We start from the raw sequence: 19,365 nt of genomic DNA, 5'->3' as shown, positions 1-19,365 counted from the left end.
AACCCACCAATCTTCAAATTTTCTATGAGCTCCGTAAAATACCTGATAGACAAGTAATAAGTTGTTTTTTTACCTTTTTTTTTCCAAGCCTTAACCGGAGTAAGTTGCATCCAATGCAGTTTTACTTGCCTCACTCGAGGTTATCGCTAGATAAACTAAAGAGGACGCATGTTGTATGATGTCATTTGAAGCCAAATTAAGAGATGAGCTAACCATGTATCAAACACGTATGAGTTTACTCATATGTGACATCAGGCGTTGTGATTGGTGTTGTACTTTAAGAAATGTTAGAATAATTACATTTCACTTAGTGATTTCAGTATTATAGAGTAATTTAAGAAAATTAGTAATGACATGATCGTTTTAATCTCATTGAGATATCTTAAGATTGCTTTTTGGACTGTATTTTGCATAAAACCATTGTTTTACTATTTTACAGTCAACGGTTGCTGCAAATAATAATTAAAAAAATTCATATACCTACTCATGAAAAGGACATTTCAATATTTAGTTTTGAATTTAAATTTAGGAATATTATCTTACACAATTAAAATGGGTTCGTGATTAATTAAAAAAAAAAGGTAAATTTCATTATTTTTATTTAAAATCATAACTAATCATAACAACTATTCATATTACGAACTAAAATAACAAGAACCATTGCAAAACTTTTCCTATTAATGACCCTGACGTCGCGAAACATTAATTAATGAAATAGTATAAATTGTTAAGTGGCAATAAATAATTCATAAATATATTGAAATTAAGAGATAGGTGTAGGAAGGTATTGAAAGCTCTGAAGCATATTCTATTTCTAAGATTAAATAATTAAGAGTAATTTAGATAGGATATGAATATTAATAATAAAAACCGCGAAGCGTGAGGCGTAAATTAAGTTAATTTTTAATAAGTTAATAATTGTTTGAGACGATAAAGTCACCAACTTTTTACAATCGCACCGACCGCCACTAGAGCAGAGTTTCCATATACTACCTGGGAACACTGCGTTTATCCATAGGGGATCCATGGAGTTAATTTTCGACACGTATAGTCCAGTGATTAGTGCGAGTTTTTAACGTAATAGCGTAAAAGTTAGCTCATATTTGTATGGAATGGTATCGTTTGCGTACGTTTGCCGCTAGGGGCGCTGTTCCAACTGCATACAAAATTGGGTTAACTTTTACGCTATCGAGAACGTTAAGAAACTCGCACTAAGCATACAGCTCCGGAATGAATTCCTATCCACAATATTCTCTAAGAAGCGAGAACATGTCCTTCTTCCGCCGATATTTGGGCAGAGTATTCAGTGTTGGCAACGGTTTGGCTTTGCCATTGACATTGGTAACGTCAATGAACAACAGTGATCACTCACCCGCACGGTTCGCACATCTTCGAAACCAATAAAATTGTTACCATTCAAATATTGTTAAGTAAATAATGGCCTGCTATATTATATCAAACTACATCTATCGTAAAAATAGTACAATTTTTAATACAGTCTGTTTGGAAGTAAAGCAGTTTTTTTTTAAATTATTTTCTATTATATCTACAAAGAATATTAAAACACACATCGTCTACGTTTTTCCCATGATACAAAATGTACAGAGGATAGATAAATAGAATCATGTCACTAAGCCTATATATGATAAATCAAACTACATATTTATTAAAATTTGAAGTTTCCTAAAATGAGTGGTCGTCTCACTCATAATGCGTTATTGGATCTCTTGTAGCTCTGATATAAAATGACTCTCGAAATAAATTCATATTGAAAATAAATAAGACAATATTGTAAATGACAAACAATCTTCGGACGTATTTTTATAACGGGTTTATAAAACTCCGATAACCCATTATGAATAAGATGATTGATCCTAAAAAAATACTATTTATAAATTGTTTAACATAATAGCATCGTTATGTACAGAAGTAAATAATTTAATGAATTACACATACATATTATTCACAATTTCAATTTTAATTTTTGTTATTGTTTATTTATTTTTATGAGTTGTTTGTTTCTAAAATGTTATTTTGTAGAATAAATTAAATGAAAAATAACTTTCCGTTTCAAATGGTGTTAAGACCTTTTGGAATTAAGCGTCAACATCTACAGACGCTGGTTCATACCGTTATAAGAAGTACTCTCAAATATAATTTAAATGATTCTGAAACATTAGCCATCTCAGTGAAGAAGCTGTGTAGAGTCGACGAAATAGAAATGTTTAATAACTACAGTAAGTAGCACAGACACAAATAAGAACAAATAAATTATATTTACAGACTAAATTTCTTGATTGTTTTTCTGACGGTACACGCAATTTCTGATTCGTAACGCAGATCCAAGTCTTTTTTTGATAACATTTGAACTGGATATTTGGTTACCCATTAGGAACAACTTCAATTTGCAGTATATGAATTACTTTTTATATAATATAGAAATGCATAAACTTGTGAATTGTATTGGGATATTTTTTTAACTTTTATTGAAGCAAATCACTAATATTTTTACTGAGCCACTTCAATGTTTATATTTTTATCAAAACCTTGAGTAGTGATTAACAGAAACGAATGTAATTTTTTTGTTGTTGTTTATTTCCAGTTTCTTACATAGCGCACCTTTCTTTCTAAGTACTAAAAAACATTTAGATCTCGGTGTTGTTATTGTATGAATACTTTAATAAGTATTTTATTTATCAGATTCCGAGGAACAACCTGAGCCAGAACTGGGACCTGAAAAGAGTCGACATCAAAATAATTAATTGCTTGACTTACATAAACCAAATTACATATTATTATAATTGAAAAATCAACACATTAGTCCAATGATGTGCTTATTGCATTATATTTTTATAAATCAGTTTGAAAAAAAGCGATATTGTATTTTTTACTGGTGGTAAGACCTCTTGTGAGTCCGCACGGGTATGTACCACCGCCCTGCCTATTTCTGCCGTGAAGCAGTAATGTGTTTCGGTTTGAAGGGCGAGGGAGCTCACATCCCACCTGGTGTTAAGTGTTTACCTGAGGCCATAGACATTTACAACGTAAATGCCGCCACCCACCGTGAGATATGAGTTCTAAGGTATCAGTATAGTTACAACGGTTGCCCCACCAGGTCGACCGAAGAAGACATGGATTAAGTGTGCGAATGACGATATGAGAGAAAGAGGAGTCAGTGTTGAGATGACTGCTGATAGAGGAGAATGGAATAGAAAAATTCGCTGTGCCGACCTCACCTAGTGGCATAAGGTGGAGACAAAGAAGAAGAATTAAAAATATCGCCAAGAATATCGACTTTTTTAATACGCTTTTATACGCTTACTGGTGGCAGGACCTCTTGTAAATCCACGCGGGTGGGTACCACCACCCTGCCTATTTCTGCCGTGAAGCAGTAATGCGTTTCGGTTTGAAGGGTAGGGCAGCCGTTGTAACTATACTCGAGACCTTAGAACTTCTCAAGGTGGGTGGCGCATTTACGTTATGGATGTCTATGGGCTCCAGTAACCACTTAACACCAAGTGGGCTGTAAGCTCCTCTACCCAAATAAGCAATAAAAAAAATAAAAAATAGATTCAGACGTATGTATGTATGTAACGGAATATTTGAACATGATTTTGACCCCCTGCAAAACGTCGGATTAACGCTTTTTTACAATAAAATCATTTTTTCTTACATAATTTTTAATTCAAATTTATTAAAATTTATTTTCTATTTTTTAGTTGAATTTTTCTATGAACGCGTATTTCGTTAGTTCTTTTAAACTATTATTTTTTTATTTACGATTCTAGAGTTGAGTTTGTGGAGTTTACCTGAATGCCTCTGGTATCTGCTCCGTCGCCGCGTGCTCCTCGACGGACTGTCCGAAGGGTATTCGGATTCTGTTTCGGGCGCGTTACGAGACCTCGATCCACAACTACCTTCGTATCTGCAATCAATCGTCCTGTTTTTGAACATGTTCAATTCTGTTGATTCTATCATTTATGTTTCATGGGTATATAATTAATTACATGGGTAAAGTAGCAATATTATCATTATATTGTTCACATCTGTATATTTATCACTGGCACGCACAACCTTCCACTTCGATAAAGCGGCACGACACGAGAACCCTCTCATCGTGGCCGCCGGTAACTACATTCCCGATCCTGCGGAAAGAATGGAAAGCAGTCGCCATCGCTCCAAATACGTCATTTCGGATCCTCCCGATCCACTAACGGTGGTTTTAGGTACCTCAAGCACCGGTCACCGTTCTCCCTCAGACACAAATTAACCCCAAATTAACCCTCAGACACAGCGTTTCTGAGTTTCTCGCCGGATCTTCTCAGTGGGTCGCGTTTCCGATCCGGTGGTAGATTCTGCGAAGCACGGCTCTTGTTAGGGTTCCTGTTAGCAACGTCGTTAGGTTTGAGCCCCGTGAGCTCCCCTACTAGTTAAGGTTACGCTGATATATCCTCTCAAGGCTATCAGCTTAGGTAGGAAAAAAAAAACTCAACCTACAGAATGTGGATGACTTTATCTATCTAGGCGATAATATCTGCAGCAACGGGTCATGTGAGGGTGACGTCACATGACCCATAGGCATATCAATGAGCGCCATGTCATGCGAACATGGAGAAATAGGAAAATATCTCTTAAAATCAAAATGAAGCTTGTCCGAACTATGGTGTTTCCAATCCTTCTCTATAGTGCTGAGACGTGGACTCTGAAATCAGCTGATCGCCACCGCATTGATGCCTTCGAGATGTAGTGCTGGAAGATGCTACGAATCCCATGGACAGCATATCAGGGTAAGTTATCCATACTAAAACAGCTCAATATCCAATCCAAGCTCTTTACCATCTACCTCAAGAGGATATTTGAAATCTTCGGCCACATTGCTAGAAAGAGTGGTGACAATCTTGAAAAGTTAATGGTAACTGGCAAGATTTCGTGGCCGCTATCCAATGTGCTGGTCCGACCAAATCAGCACCACTCTGGATACCCCAGTACCACAGTCTAAGATGCCATACACACCGCCGAGATCAGAGGAAGATGGCGAAACATCACTCAGAGAAGGATAATGGGAGGAGATGGTCACGACCCTCAGACATGAGGAATGCGACACAGGGAGGAGAATATATTTATAAATATATTCTTTTTTAACCGATAATTACACCGAGGTTAATTTCTTTGCTGAAATTATACTTGTCGACTGATGATTGCCTGGAACAGATCGCTCTTAGCGATAAGACCGCCCATTGTAGTTTTGTATTTAATGTTTGGCATTTGTTTTTTTCCCTACCTAATGGCTAATAGCCTAAGAGACTATTGATTCCAACTTCGCGCGGACGGGTAGGTGAACTCACGGGCCTGACTTGAGAGAATTGCTAACCCTAGCCCTAGCAAGAGCTTCGCTAAATTTACTACCAGATCGGAATCGCGACCTACTGTGACGAGCCGGCGAGAAACTCAGTGGGTTGTGTCTATGGGCTAGTTTGCACGTCGAATTCTTCGTCAGAGTCGACGAGTGCGACGAGAACGGTGACCCGTGCTTGAAGAGCCTAAAAGCACCGAGAGTAGATCCGGGAGATCCGACAAGACATGTTTTGGGCGACGGCGGCTTTGCTTCGCCCCATCGCGTCACTTGGGTCGGATGTGTAGTTAGCGGTGGCCACGATAAGAGGGTTATCGTGCCGCGCTGCTTTTTCAAAGTAGCGTTCTGACGTTTCTCGGAGATATTTACGTATCGGTTCTTTGCATTTGTGTTTTTGTTTTGGTATACAATAAAGGATACTCTAACGTCTATTCGAATCATTATCGTTTCCGATCGATTATTAGCTGAGTACAAATATACATAATAATATGAATATGAATACCATGAATAATATGAATAACTATCAAACAACATAAACAGATTACTAATATAAATTCAGACGTTTGTCTTAGACTATAGCTATACTATAGCTTGGTTCATACGGATTATTCGTATTAAAAAACAGACCTATCTCTGGAACGTCGTCTGCTGGGTCTGGGCGAGTAGGGCGACCGGCGGGGCGGCGGCGAGTAGCGGCTGTCGGGCGAGTACCGCACCGTCTCCGGCGAGTAGCGGCTCTCGGGCGAGTACCGCCTCTGCGGCGAGTACCGCGAGTCCGGCGAGTAGCGTCGATCCCCGTACCTGACAACAAATCGTTTATCTATACTAATATATAGATCTACAGTGGTTTTTACGGATGTTCCGTTATAACTACTGAACCATGCATCCGATTGACTTGAAACTTGGTATCCATGTACAAAATACATGTACTTAATGGATAGGCTAATATTTATATGAGTGTTGGACTCCCTACCCCCGTTTTGCATGGGCGTTAATGATGAGTATCTTTGTGGGGGTGAGAAATAATAATGTTAATTTTAAATGCCCAGCGAAGCGGACGGGCGCAACTAGTTTTTAATAATAATAATGTCGACAAATCACACACGCTCATCCGACCCCAATTTAAGCTTCCCTGTGTTATGGGTACCAAAGACTGACATACATATATACTTACAATAATATACTCAGTCAAAGAGCAAAGAAGCCTGTTTATCACACGAATGTTTGCTAGATGTGGGAATCGAACCAACGACCCTCAGTGCAATGGTTACGGGCACTAACTACTGCACCACCGAGTCAGTGAGTCAGACAAATCATCACAAATAAAAAAGTCAGGCACACATTGTGCGTCACTACAGCGGCTATAATGAGTTTCACTGTAGTTTGGCAATATTTTTTTTAGTTCTTTTTATTTTTTAGTTCTTGTTCCTTTTTTAAATGTCGTCATTTGACGCTCTGGCGATTTTTAAAAATATCGCATATCCGTTATGACATAGATAAAGAGGATACCTATATATTTTTCTTTTTCCTACCTTTGCTGATAGCCTTGAGAAGCTACTTCAGCTCAAACCGGGAGTGTTGCTAGCACTGGCCATAGCAAGAGCAGTACTTCGCAGAATCTACCACCAGATCGGAAACGCGACCCATTGAGAAGATCCGGCGAGAAACTCAGTGGACTGTGTCTATGGGTTAATTCATCGAGCCCTTCGTCGCAAGTGACGGGTTCGACGAGGACAGTGATGGGTGCTTGTGTTACCTAAAAGCACCGTTAATGAATCGAGAGGACCCGTAATGATGTGTTCAGGGCGACGTTGACTGTTTACCATTCGGTCCACAAAGTCGGGTATGAGAGGGTATCAGAGCAGACTACCCACCTAGGTTGGAGAGGTGAGGGTAGCCTGCCGAGCGGAGGCGGTCTCGGCAGGGGCGGTAACAGCGGCGGCGGTAGGAACGACAAAGGCGGCAGCGGCGGCGGCAGCAACACCGGGTTCTCGCTCATTTCCAGAGGTGACGCTACTTCTGTTAAAAAAAACACCATTGTCACATGAGGCCTTTGTAATCTACTCCCTAAAAGAACTAACCTTTTTTTTTTTTTTTTTTCGGCCCGGGGGCCGAACCTCCTGCGAGGTCCCCGCGCCTAGGGGGCGCGCGGGGTATGTGAGACTCAACGATCTGCAGGTGTTGAGAGCAGATCGCGGGCCCAAGGATTTTAGGGCCCACCCACTAAACGACTCCCCTGCACTCTTACACCCGACGTCCGATCTCCGTCCGGGGTCAGAACCCGTTCAGAGTAGGGGGGTTCCCGCGGTCAACACTACAACCAGACACGCGGCGCCACCCCGAGGACGCCCGACCGACGGGTCGTCGAGGCGATAGTCGACGACCAACGACGTCGGTCTCCGCGGTACGGCGGCCCTACCAGGCCGCCCGGGCGGTGCCGCTGGTGTTCCGGGATACCCCGCTGGGCCAGAACCAGCCTGCCGGGTCGGAACGCGATACACCGCCGACCGGGTTGCTCTTCAACAGTATGTTCGGCGACGACAGCGACGACGAAAATGCGGACCGCATCGCAGTCCGCAGCCGCCGACGCGCCGTCCCGTCCTCCTGGTGCCAGCGCGCTAGAGTGACGGTAGCGTGCGGCGCAGCCTCAACCCCCTTAGGTCGCCCCGTGACCATCACCGGGAGGAGACTGCCTCCTCATAGGGGCTGGAGCTGGACAAACGCCCTCCTCCGAACCCCGGCTCGACGGCGGCGGCACGGCGCCGAGAGGGAAGAAGAGCTCTCCCTCTCCCGTTCCGCCGCCTCCTTCTGCGAGATGGTGGACTCGCAGAAGTCGAGCATCGCCTGCCAGGACTCGTCGCTGCCGAGCATCGTAGCCACGACGGTCGGAAGCGACAAGTCCGGTCCTATTTTTGCAACGAGGACGCGGCGCTGCTCCGCGAAAGCGGTGCAGTACGCGAGCGTGTGCTCCGCCGTGTCCTCGTTGCAGCCACTGCAGTGGTGGCACTTCGGCGTCGGCTCCCTCCGGGCGACGAGGTGCAGGTAGCGACCGAAACAGCCGTGTCCCGTGAGCACCTGCGTCGCTCGGAAGGTGAGACGTCCTCGGTCGCGATTCACCCAGTCCGAGAGGACCGGGCGGATCGCCTCGACAGTCCGTCGCCCGTAGGCGGGGTCCGCCAGGCGGCGAGACCACGCCTCGAGCACGGCACGCCGAGATTGAAGTTTCCGCGCTCGAACTTCCGCCGCGCCGGGACGCGGCTCCCCCCTGGAGCGGAGATCGCATCGCCACGCGTAATCCGCAGCGAGCGCCTCCGCTTCTAGGTCCCAGGGAGGCGTCCCAGCTAGCACGCACCCCGCCTCAAACGAGACGGTGCGGTATCCACGAACCGCCCTGACCGCAATCGCGCGCTGCGGACGTCGCAACGCCGCAACGTTGTCACGGGTCAGGGCGTGGCACCACACGGGAGCCCCGTACAGTGCCATCGACCGCACCACCCCCGTGTAGAGGCGGCGCACTACCACGTCAGGCCCCCCGACGTTCGGCAACAGCCGACTCAGCGAGCCCGCAGCCGCCATCAGTCGGGGACCTAATCTTTCAAAGTGAGCGCGGAAGCTCCAACGACCGTCCAGTACGAGACCGAGGTACCGCAACCCGGTTGCCTCGATCTCGACGCGAACGCCTCCGATCACGTGGTGGGCCCCCTGAGGCGGCGCTCTCCGGGCCCCGTGAAACAACAGGGCCTGGGATTTATCAAGCGCCACCTCCAGACCCAACCGTCGGATCCTGCCGATGACGAAGGCCACCCCCGCGCAGGAAAGACGAGCAGACTCGCGCAAATCCTTCCCCCGGGCCACGACCAAAGTGTCGTCCGCGTAGCAAACTATGCTTAGACCCGGGAGAAAAAGAACTAACCTAACCTAACCTATTAAATTAATGTAAATTTTGTGGTTAACAGTATTCATAGACATCAAAACTCTGAATGCCATAATCCATCTTGACACAATGAGGTCGAAGCTTCAATCTTTATTTGGTGTTGTGAACCAGTCCGTATAATTACACGCAGAGGCAAGACTTACAACTAATCTTGCTTTCTTGTACTGTTTTTTTTTCTAGAACTAAGGTCGAGCTGAGGATGGCATTGTTCCCAGTAGATAATCGAAATCAAAATCAAAGTATCCTTTATTCAATTAAGCCTTTACGGATATTTTCAAATAGTCACAAGTTTATCATCAATTTACAATGAGTACAAATTACAATTGTCTTATTTTTTTATTTAGATGTGATTGCAATGAGAAACTCAGTTGTTTCAACCTATGGATAGCTCTAATTAGCACACTATTGTTTCGTTAACATCACCAAAAAGCGACTTTCAAAAGGCGTCAATAAATAAAAATAATTGCGTTTGTTGTTCTCTGGCTGGCGGGGACCAGCGCTGGCTAGTCAGCCCAAAAAATTTTTTTTTTTTTTTTTTTATTGCCCTTTTAGGCAGACGAGCCACACGGCCCACCTGATGGTGAGTGGTTACCGTCGCCCATGGACTTCAGCAATGCCAGGGTCAGAGCCAAGCCGCTGCCTACCGTAAATATAGCAAGGGGGGGTTACTGTGATGCGGCGAGAGGGCGCCGTCGTGCGCGGTGGCGGCGAGCTTGCGGCGCAGCGCGGCGGCGAGGTCCCGCGCGGCGTCGGCGTCGCGGCGGGCGGCGCGCGCCTCCAGCCACGCCGTGTGGGCGCGCGCCTCCACCTCACCCACCGCCGCGCGCCGCAGCGACTCCTGCTCCGCCAGCTCGCGGCTCAGCGTGTCGCACTTCTCTCTGCGGATGCACCAACATACTCGATAGCGTCAACTCAAATTTGTATGAAGTTGGAATGTTTGCCTACGTATGCCGCTAGGGGCGCTTTTTTTTCGGGCCAGGGGCCGATCCTCCTACGAGATCCCGCACCCCGGGGTGTGGGGTATGTTGGACTTGACGATCTGCAGATGTTGGGATCAGACTACGGGCCCAAGGATATTTTAGGGGCGTTGTTCCACTTGTCCAGGAACGATTTCAAATATAAACCGAACAATGTTAATTAATTTTTAACGTTCAACACCTAACTGATTTTCTCTTGTGTAAGAGCTCCTTAATCATGCTTCCTTCATTCACGTTTTCACTATTCTTGGATTAAAAAAATACGACCCAATTATTATATAATCGGTACATCGGTACAGACACATTGATATAAAAGGATTCCAATATATAGGTATCGATCCGAATAACCTTTGTAAACGTGTCGTCAAATGGGACTAATAAAAAAGTAAAATATACCTTATTACAACTATACCTAAAGTATATAGTCAAAAACTACAATTTTTTTTCTTACTAAATAGTTTTTTTAATTTGTCACATAGGAACGTATTCCCTATAATTTCATATATGTAAATTACCATTACATATTCAAGGTTTCTGTACTCGCGTCTGAATATTTACCAAACATATTCCCCGCGAATAAAGAGCGTTCACTGTTATTTATAGATACGCTATACAACAGATACACATATTAGTAGTGTTGTTGTACTCACTTGAATCTCTGGAGTTCTTGCTGCAGTAGTTCAATTTTCTCAATGGTGCTAGCAGATTCTCCCTGTTTACTCAGCCACAATGATTCCTTAGTACTCAATTCCCTGTAACACATTGAAATGTTAAAAAAAATATTCATCAGTAAAAACTGATTGAGTATTAATTAAAACTATTATATTATTTTAATTAAATCTACGACTTGCTAATATTAAAAACGCTGAAATTAATGAAATGAAGTACACATATAGTTTTATGTCTAATTCGCAACAACTGCGTACTGTAGATTTGTGAACTAAAAATTAATAGCTTCAAACCTCAATTATAATAATTGTTAACACAAAGCATTTTGTTTTCTAGAAGACGCTTTAGTGATCAGTATTCAGTCAGTAATTAGTAAAATGACTGCAAATGAGTCCTCAGCAGTAGGTAGTGGCTTTGGATGTCCACGAGCGACTGTAACCAACAGTCTGGTGAATCGTCTTGTCTTTATACAATGATTAGCGACCCGCCCTCGCTTCGCTTCGGAAACTGTAATTTATTATTGATTTCTCCACTATTTAATGGATGTTATTATACATATAAACCTTCCTCTTCAATCACTCTATCTATTAAAAAAAACCGCATCAAAATCCGTTGCGTAGTTTTAAAGATTTAAGCATACATAGGGACAGAGAAAGCGACTTTGTTTTATACTATGTAGTGATAATAACAAAATACATACTTGAGTAGTTCGCTCTCCCGATCTTGGAAATACTTTCCTAGAACTTCAAGTCTAGTGACGGCTTCTGTAGCCTGCTGGTTGGTCGCATGTAATGACTCTTGAGTTTTTTTCAGTTCTTGATCGAGACGAACCCGTTCCTTTTGTTCGACCTACGTGTTAATTTAAAATATTTAATTTTATAAGTAAAACAGAGTTGTGCATCATGTTTTATTCGCAACACCCTGAAGTTATGTATCAATATCTATATTAATAATATATAAATCTACAGTGGTTTTTACGGATGTTCCGTTATAATTACTGAACCATGCATCTGATTGACTTGAAACTTGGTATCCATGTAGAAAATACATGTACTTAATGGATAAGCTAATATTTATATGAGTGTTGGACTCCCTACACCAGTTGCGGGGACGTTAATGATGAGAATCTTTGTGGGGGTGGGAAATAATAACGTTAATTTTAAATGCCCAGCGAGGCGGGCGGGTACAGCTAGTAATATTATAAATTGTTATTTTTTATGATGATGACATACATTGTAAGCACAATGACTTTGATACTAATCGCTCATCTTACAGATATCTTTAGTTCAATTTATAACATTTTTTTATGCATACACAGGTGATCAAGTTCATGACTCAAAATTAAATTGCTATTCTGATAGCATTCTGATGTCTATGGGCTCTAGCATATTATAGACATCACAACGTGAATTTTGTCTCCACCAAGAGATGTGAGGTCTGTATCTCAATTGTATAGTATAACCGCTGTTCTACATTAATAATTAAAACTGGAACTAACCAGGGTGGGGTTACCACCCAGTGTCAGTTTACAAGATGCCTTACAATGCGTAAACTGATAAGCTGTCAAAAAATAACTGGCATTACCTCATACTTGTTGGCTAAATTATTTCTTTCTACTAAAGCTTTGGATAGTTGGGCTTTGATTTCAGCGTGGTCGATAAGTGAGGCCACATCAACGTTCGATGAGGGATCATGTTTCATTTGCCTTAATGCATCCTGTCAACAAGCACATGTTATTAATATAAGCTATATAACAAAACACGTCCTTCATGAAAAGGTAAATAGAACGAGATTAGAATCCATAAAAAAAAATAGGGTGAAATATTGAGATCGTATACCATAATTAACAAAAATGGAGGAATTAATTAACAAAAAATTAACAAAAATACAAGAGATCAATATGGATTGGATGGAATGCACATTAGAGTACATACATATTGAGTATTTTTGAAATTATTTGATATCAAGGTTTACTTCTTGATCCATTTCAAATTTTCATACTAATTCTAAAAACTTATAGCTATTGAAGGTAAAATGAAAATATTCAATTGGGACTTAAGTTTTGGTACAAAATGCTACCGTATAAAATGTATGATCTACTAAAAGATACCCCATAATACAAAGCAAATGATACAAAACGCTTACCTTTAAAGCATCTATTTCGTGTTGCAGTAGTTCGTTTTTGTTTTTAGTTTCTGATAACTGTTTGTTCAATTGTTCTATTTCTTTGACCTGTTTTTCTGATTCTTTTAACGTAGTTTCAGCCGATACATATTTTAGTTGGAAGTTATCTCGATCTCGACTTACTGTGATCAATTCCTCTTCAAATGCTTGAGCTTTTCCTGAAAACGTAAATTACAATATTTTATATGGATATGACGCCCAAATGCATGGACTACTATGCCATCCTACCTTTTTAATCGGGAAACAATCATGTGCTCCGTTTTGAAGAGTGGTATTGCTGTGTTACAATACTATTTAAGCTTCCACTGAATGTCTCATGGTATTCACGTTGTGATGTCTATGAGCTCTAACAAACTATTACGGGATCGCAAGCTCGTCCAATTTTTACCATAAAACTTTTTTTTATGTAAACTTTCAAAGCATTAATTTTTACATTAAAGTGGTAATACGTAAGGAGGTATTACCATTGATTTCTGCAATTTGCTCCTCTAAGTTAGCTCTTTCAGCCAAAAGCTCACTGAGAGTATTCTCCACTTCGCTGAGAGTGTTCTGAAGCTCCTCGGCAGTATTTTCGGATACTCGCAACAGTTTTTCATTGTCGTCCAGAGAATGACGTAGCCTATCGTTCTGTGCTTTCATTTCATTGATTTCCTCTTTTAGTGATTGCACCATATCGTCCATGCCAAATGAGTTGTCTTCAATCCCTGCTAATTTCGTCTTAGTAGTCGAAAGCTCCTCTTTTAAAATCTCACACTCCTGAATAAAAAAATAAAAAAATTGTACTAACAACTTACTCGATTTGTTCTAGAACTCGCTTATGCATCCAGAGCAGAAATTTCTTCATGGTATTTTCTATCATGCATATCACACTAACTTTTCCTACTAATCCAAGGTCTGTCTTAATTTACGGCTTTATTTCAAAGACCTTATAATTTCTGTAATCAGGATCCAAAATCGTGTCTTTGTTGTGTATTATACCTATACAATATGTTACATACCATATAAGATGTAAACTTAATATTACTCAAAATTTCGCTTTTAAAAATAACAGTAGTTATTTAAAATAGTTTTAGTTTATTTAGAAAAAAAAATATAATGAAATTACATGAACATGATAATATCATGTTCAGTTCCTAATTCTTATATTATTTATGTACTATTGCAAAGTCAATATTTGTCTATTTTACATAAAATTCACTGACCTTAGTAGTAAATAACAAATCTCTTTGCAAAGAATTGATTGTTCCAATAAGCCTACCATCCTGTCTCCTTATGTCGATGTAATAATATCCCAATGTGAACAGAAGAACAGAGCTGGCTGTCGTTAGGAGGAATGTTAACAATCGATTTTTATTTGTGTTACTTTGCCCATCACAGTAGTTTTCTGTATAGCAGGCGTCTCCTGGAAAATTTCGTGGATATTATTGAAATTTTTCATAAAGATTTTTATGGCAGATTACTCAAGAGTTAAACTCCTGTATGCAGCTACTACATGTGCATAAAATGTGAAATTTCTATAGTATTTTAAATTATCAGTTAGTAAGTGTTATTGATGAAAAAAGTTGATAAGGCTTATGTGGCAGTACTTCAGTTGAAGAAACACGTCGATAAGTTTGTTATGCATATGTTTCGAAATTTTGATATGATATCTCAAAAAAAGTTCTTGATAATGTTATGCTATTGTACTATTCTGCTTTTTTATTTAAACTATGTTTATATTCTATTGTAATCATATTTTAAAATAATTCATTAGTGAATTAAATTAGAACAAACTAGTTTTTTTTATCTAATGAATTAAATATGCTGACGCTCTGTGATCATCGGTAATTGAATGACAAACAGAAATTTATTGAAACTACTCGTGTGACACTTTTTATACTTTGATGAAGTTTCATCAAAATGTTGTAGTGAGCAGTTGTAATTAGCAGAATGTATATAGTTCAGCCAGAGGATTTGGGATGATAATAGTCTGTAATCAAGGTGTGCAAACTTCTCGTCTCATGATACTGTTCTTGTGTTCTCATTTTTTTGGGATTGCTATATCTGTATTTCTTTATTTTTGCACATAAATACATCTTTTCCACTCCTCGAATTCTATCTAGAATTTTTGTTGCAGGACATGTTTTGAATCTGTATGGATTAGATATCACCTATTTCTCGTATGTGGAGTTACAACCCATTCCCAGTATTTTGATAACACATAGTTTTTCTTGTGAAAGTCACTTGTGAATGTGTGTAAGAAATGAGAAATTGTTGCCTGCCTGTATGATTTGAATTTCAGCATAGTAGCACTGCATGATTCAAGTATGCTGGATCAGTTAATTGCCTTTCGGCCACTGATGTTTCAAAGCTTATAAATTTATAGTAATCTGGACTATTATATTTACCAACCACTACATAACATAATACTTTGAAAGAGATAATTTTGAAATAACAGTACTTTAATTTCAAAGTTATTTTTATGAGACAGTAATTGGCTAACTTGGGAATCTAGGACTTTAGCAAAAGCAAGATAATTAGAACTATTTAGTTCTATTTACAATTTGAGAAATGCTTATTATTAAAGTGATTATTCATGTATTATTCACTCATTAAATTGTTCAAGTAGCTTTTAATAAAGTTGAACTCACCTGCAGATGTGAAGAGTACTCGAGTTTCTTCATCTATTCCCATCACTGAATAATAACTATGTATTAAGTATTTTATAAAAGAAAATTCTTCAGCATTGTCAGTTTTTGGTTCATCATAGATGCTATCTTCAGTATTATCTGAAATGTCTTGATCATCAGATGATGAGGTCCACATACCAGCTAATGTGTCAAAAATGGAAGCAAACCATCCTTTAGTGGTTTCTTCAGGAAATACCTGGTATTCATCACTAGTTGGTAAATTTGACTCTGCTGTGTTACCATATTCAATATCTACAGGAGTTTCCGTGTAGTAGGAGTGTTTATCACCAACTTCCTGGTTACTTTGCAATTCCTGATTAATGTTTGTGTTCTCATCCATGCCTGAAACTGGTTCTTTTGAACCTTCAGTTGTTGTTTGTATATTTAATTCTGTTGTTAATGGTTGCTCTTCATTTATGGAAATATCGGGTATTGCAGATGTGGATGGATTAAATAGAAGTGGTGACGTTTCTGTAGTGGGATTTTCAAAATGATCTTGTTGATAATTCTCAGTTATGGGATTCAAATATGGAGGAGGTGGTGTTCTTAATTGTTCTGCCACATCAACAAATACATTTTCTTGATTGGGAGCTCTGTCTACATAGGGAGGTATTGATTCCAGTTGTTGTTCCTTTAAGTTCGCATTATGAACAATATTGTTAACATTTTCAACAACTGGAGGTATTTCAGTCATGGCATTATTTGTTTCAAAATATCTTTGTGTTTCAGCTGGATGGGGTGGTGTTCGTATATTTTCGTTTTGATTGTTTAAGACATATTCAGGACTGTGAGATCTATCTACTGAGGGTACCTCCCTTGATTCCAATTGTATTTCCTTCAAATTTATGTTAGGAATTATGTTGTTAGGATTTTCAACAATTGGAGGCATTCCTGTATTGGGGTTATTTATTTCGATATTTCTCTCTGTTACACTCAGAGTAGATGGTATTCCTGTTTCATAGTTTACAACATTATCAGACTTGGGTGATCTATTTACAATGGGCAAAGTTCGTTCGGATTCTATCTCTGTCTTAATACTAATTGTTTCTGTCAGCCTATTTATTTCACTTTGAGTATTGTCATATAAAATATTAGAAGGGTTTTCCATAAAAGGTGTACTTTTTTCAAAATGATTTTTATTTAATTTTTCGTTTGGGTGATTTTGTTGGTCTAAGAATTTATTTTGTTCTCTGTTTGTCTCTAATGGGAGCTCTGGGTTTTTTTGAACTTGTTCCCCATTTATATTTGGAATATTATTATATAGATTGTTCTGTTGTTGTGTATTTTCTACAGTACTATCTGCTACTGCTTGTTTTGCATGTTTATCACGATCTTCATTTCTATTCATGTTTGAAGGCACTGAAACATTTTGTTCACTTTCTGGGACTTCATCGTTTAGCATTTGATGAATAGTGCCTTCTGTATTAGGGATATTTCCTTCATTGCCACTTCTTGATGAAGATTGAGAGATGGAAATTTGAGGCTCATTATAAACTTCTTTATTGTGAATGTTAGGACTGCTATTTTCTATAATAGGTAAATCATTAACATGCTGCTCGTGCCCTTTTTGATTATTATTATACAGATTGTTCTGTTGTTGTGTATTTTCTACAGTACTATCTGCTACTGCTTGTTTTGCATGTTTATCACGATCTTCATTTCTATTCATGTTTGAAGGCACTGAAACATTTTGTTCACTTTCTGGGACTTCATCGTTTAGCATTTGATGAATAATGCCTTCTGTATTAGGGATATTTCCTTCACTGCCACTTCTTGATGAAGATTGAGAGATGGAAATTTGAGGCTCATTATAAACTTCTTTATTGTGAATGTTAGGACTGCTATTTTCTATAATAGGTAAGTCATTAACATGCTGCTCATGCCCTTTTTGAACTGACTTCTCATTCAAAATGTTGTGATCATGAAAATTCTCTTCATTTAATTTTTGTATTGGAACTGTTGTCAATGTTTCACTTGTTTTCTGTAATTCTGCTTCATTCAAATTTACTTGTTTATAGTAGTTCTGATCTTTTGTTTCTGGATTGTGAACATTGACATCCTTATGAACATTTAAGTGTTGATTTGGTACATTTTCAAATCGAACATTTGTTTCAATTGTATTTTTTTTCTGAATATCATTCTCTTGTGCTTCTTGAACATTTGGTATTTCTTGTTGAGGAAAATTAGGAGTATCTAAGAGCCTTTCGTTGACTTCTCTAATGTTTTCAAAATCAACATTTTTTGGATTAATATTGTCAACTGGTTTAATTGTACCTAAATTTTCATTAATTTCATTTGGTAAACTTGATGCAGGTTGTGGTGCTGTATTGATATCTTTGACTGTTGCTTCTGTAGTGTACAGTGTGGTACCCTCGACCACTTCATGGGGTTGTTTAACTTTATCAGGTTGAAAGGAAATTTTTGGTATCAATGACTCTGTTGGCACTACAAATTTTGGATTTTTTTCAAATACTTTTTGTTCCCTTAAAAATTTTGAATTCACAAAGCCAGCTTTACCTTCAATACTTGCAAACCATAGCTCAGGGTTTGTTCCAGCTGACTTCATAAACACCAGAGCTTCAGCATTATTACGATAGGATATGTGGTCAGGATCCGCACTTGAGTATGTTATCAAAGTTTTGGCTCTTGAAAGTGGCTCTAAAACGGTCAATTAATGTATTAATAATATTAAAATGCATGCAGAATATACGAATTTCAGTTGTCATCAAAAAACACTTACTGCTGCATGTTTCATCTAAACAATAAACTTTATCAGGCACTCTACCATATGATGGAGCTATAAATATTAAAACTAAAATAAATTTTATTACAGTCATTTTCTCATTATTCTAATAAATTCATATAACATTAAATTACAAAACGTTAGGCCACATCATCTGTCAATCTGTTAAAAATTAATGTATAATCTGTGTGTGTGTGTTTTTTTACAAGGGATTTTATGACCTGGTAACTAAGACTTTTAGGTCAAATCTTAATCTAATTCTAATGAAAACTTTTTTATATGAAAAATGATTTTATGAAATGAAATGAAGTCGATTAATATGAAACATGGCATGAAATGAAATTAAATGAAATTGAAATAAAATGCAATGAACACGAAATGTAATGAAATGAAATGAGATTATATGGGATGAAAGATAATTTTAGTAAAATGGTGGTCATTTACTGAGACTTTTTCACTTACTTTTTGGAGGATCCCGAGAAGTTACGTTCAGCGGCTTTGTTTCATTTTCCAACATTTGTGCACTTTCACAAATATTAAACGGTTAATAAACCACCGTTATTACACATTTAAACCCGAAGAAACACTAAATAAATAAAATAAAACAAATCACACAACTTTACTCTTCGCGTTCCCGCCAAAAGTCCAAATCTGTGTGTGTGTGTGTGTGTGTTTTAGGGATTTTATGACCTGGTAACTAAGACCTATAAGTCATGTCTTATTTTAATTTATATGCATAATTTTTATGAATAAATTATAATGTTGATGTGGCTTCGGCAGTGCAGGCATAAAGTCATTTGAGAAGATTAGAACATATTTTTGAAGTCTGAAACTTT

At 39.0% G+C, this 19,365-nt stretch overlaps 1 protein-coding gene across 1 annotated transcript; it reads right to left on the bottom strand.

The window, feature by feature from the left end:
• Nucleotides 1-582: 582 nt before the first annotated feature.
• On the bottom strand, nt 583-18,744 carry Tango1 (transport and golgi organization 1). Its single transcript, XM_028182005.2, has 13 exons — nt 18,527-18,744; nt 15,748-18,444; nt 14,320-14,519; nt 13,582-13,873; nt 13,079-13,275; nt 12,518-12,649; nt 11,634-11,782; nt 10,915-11,016; nt 9,957-10,165; nt 7,228-7,372; nt 5,981-6,154; nt 3,810-3,925; nt 583-2,733 (listed from the first exon to the last, which is right to left on the bottom strand). The coding sequence occupies exons 1-13, from the start codon at nt 18,621-18,623 to the stop codon at nt 2,690-2,692; spliced, it is 4,554 nt and encodes a 1,517-aa protein (XP_028037806.2). The 5' UTR covers nt 18,624-18,744; the 3' UTR covers nt 583-2,689.
• Between the last annotated feature and the right edge of the window lie 621 nt (nt 18,745-19,365).

The sequence above is a fragment of the Bombyx mandarina genome, chromosome 12, assembly GCF_030267445.1.
Source record: "Bombyx mandarina strain Sakado chromosome 12, ASM3026744v2".
NCBI lineage: Eukaryota > Metazoa > Arthropoda > Insecta > Lepidoptera > Bombycidae > Bombyx > Bombyx mandarina.
This window is presented reverse-complemented; position numbering and strand designations above follow the sequence as displayed.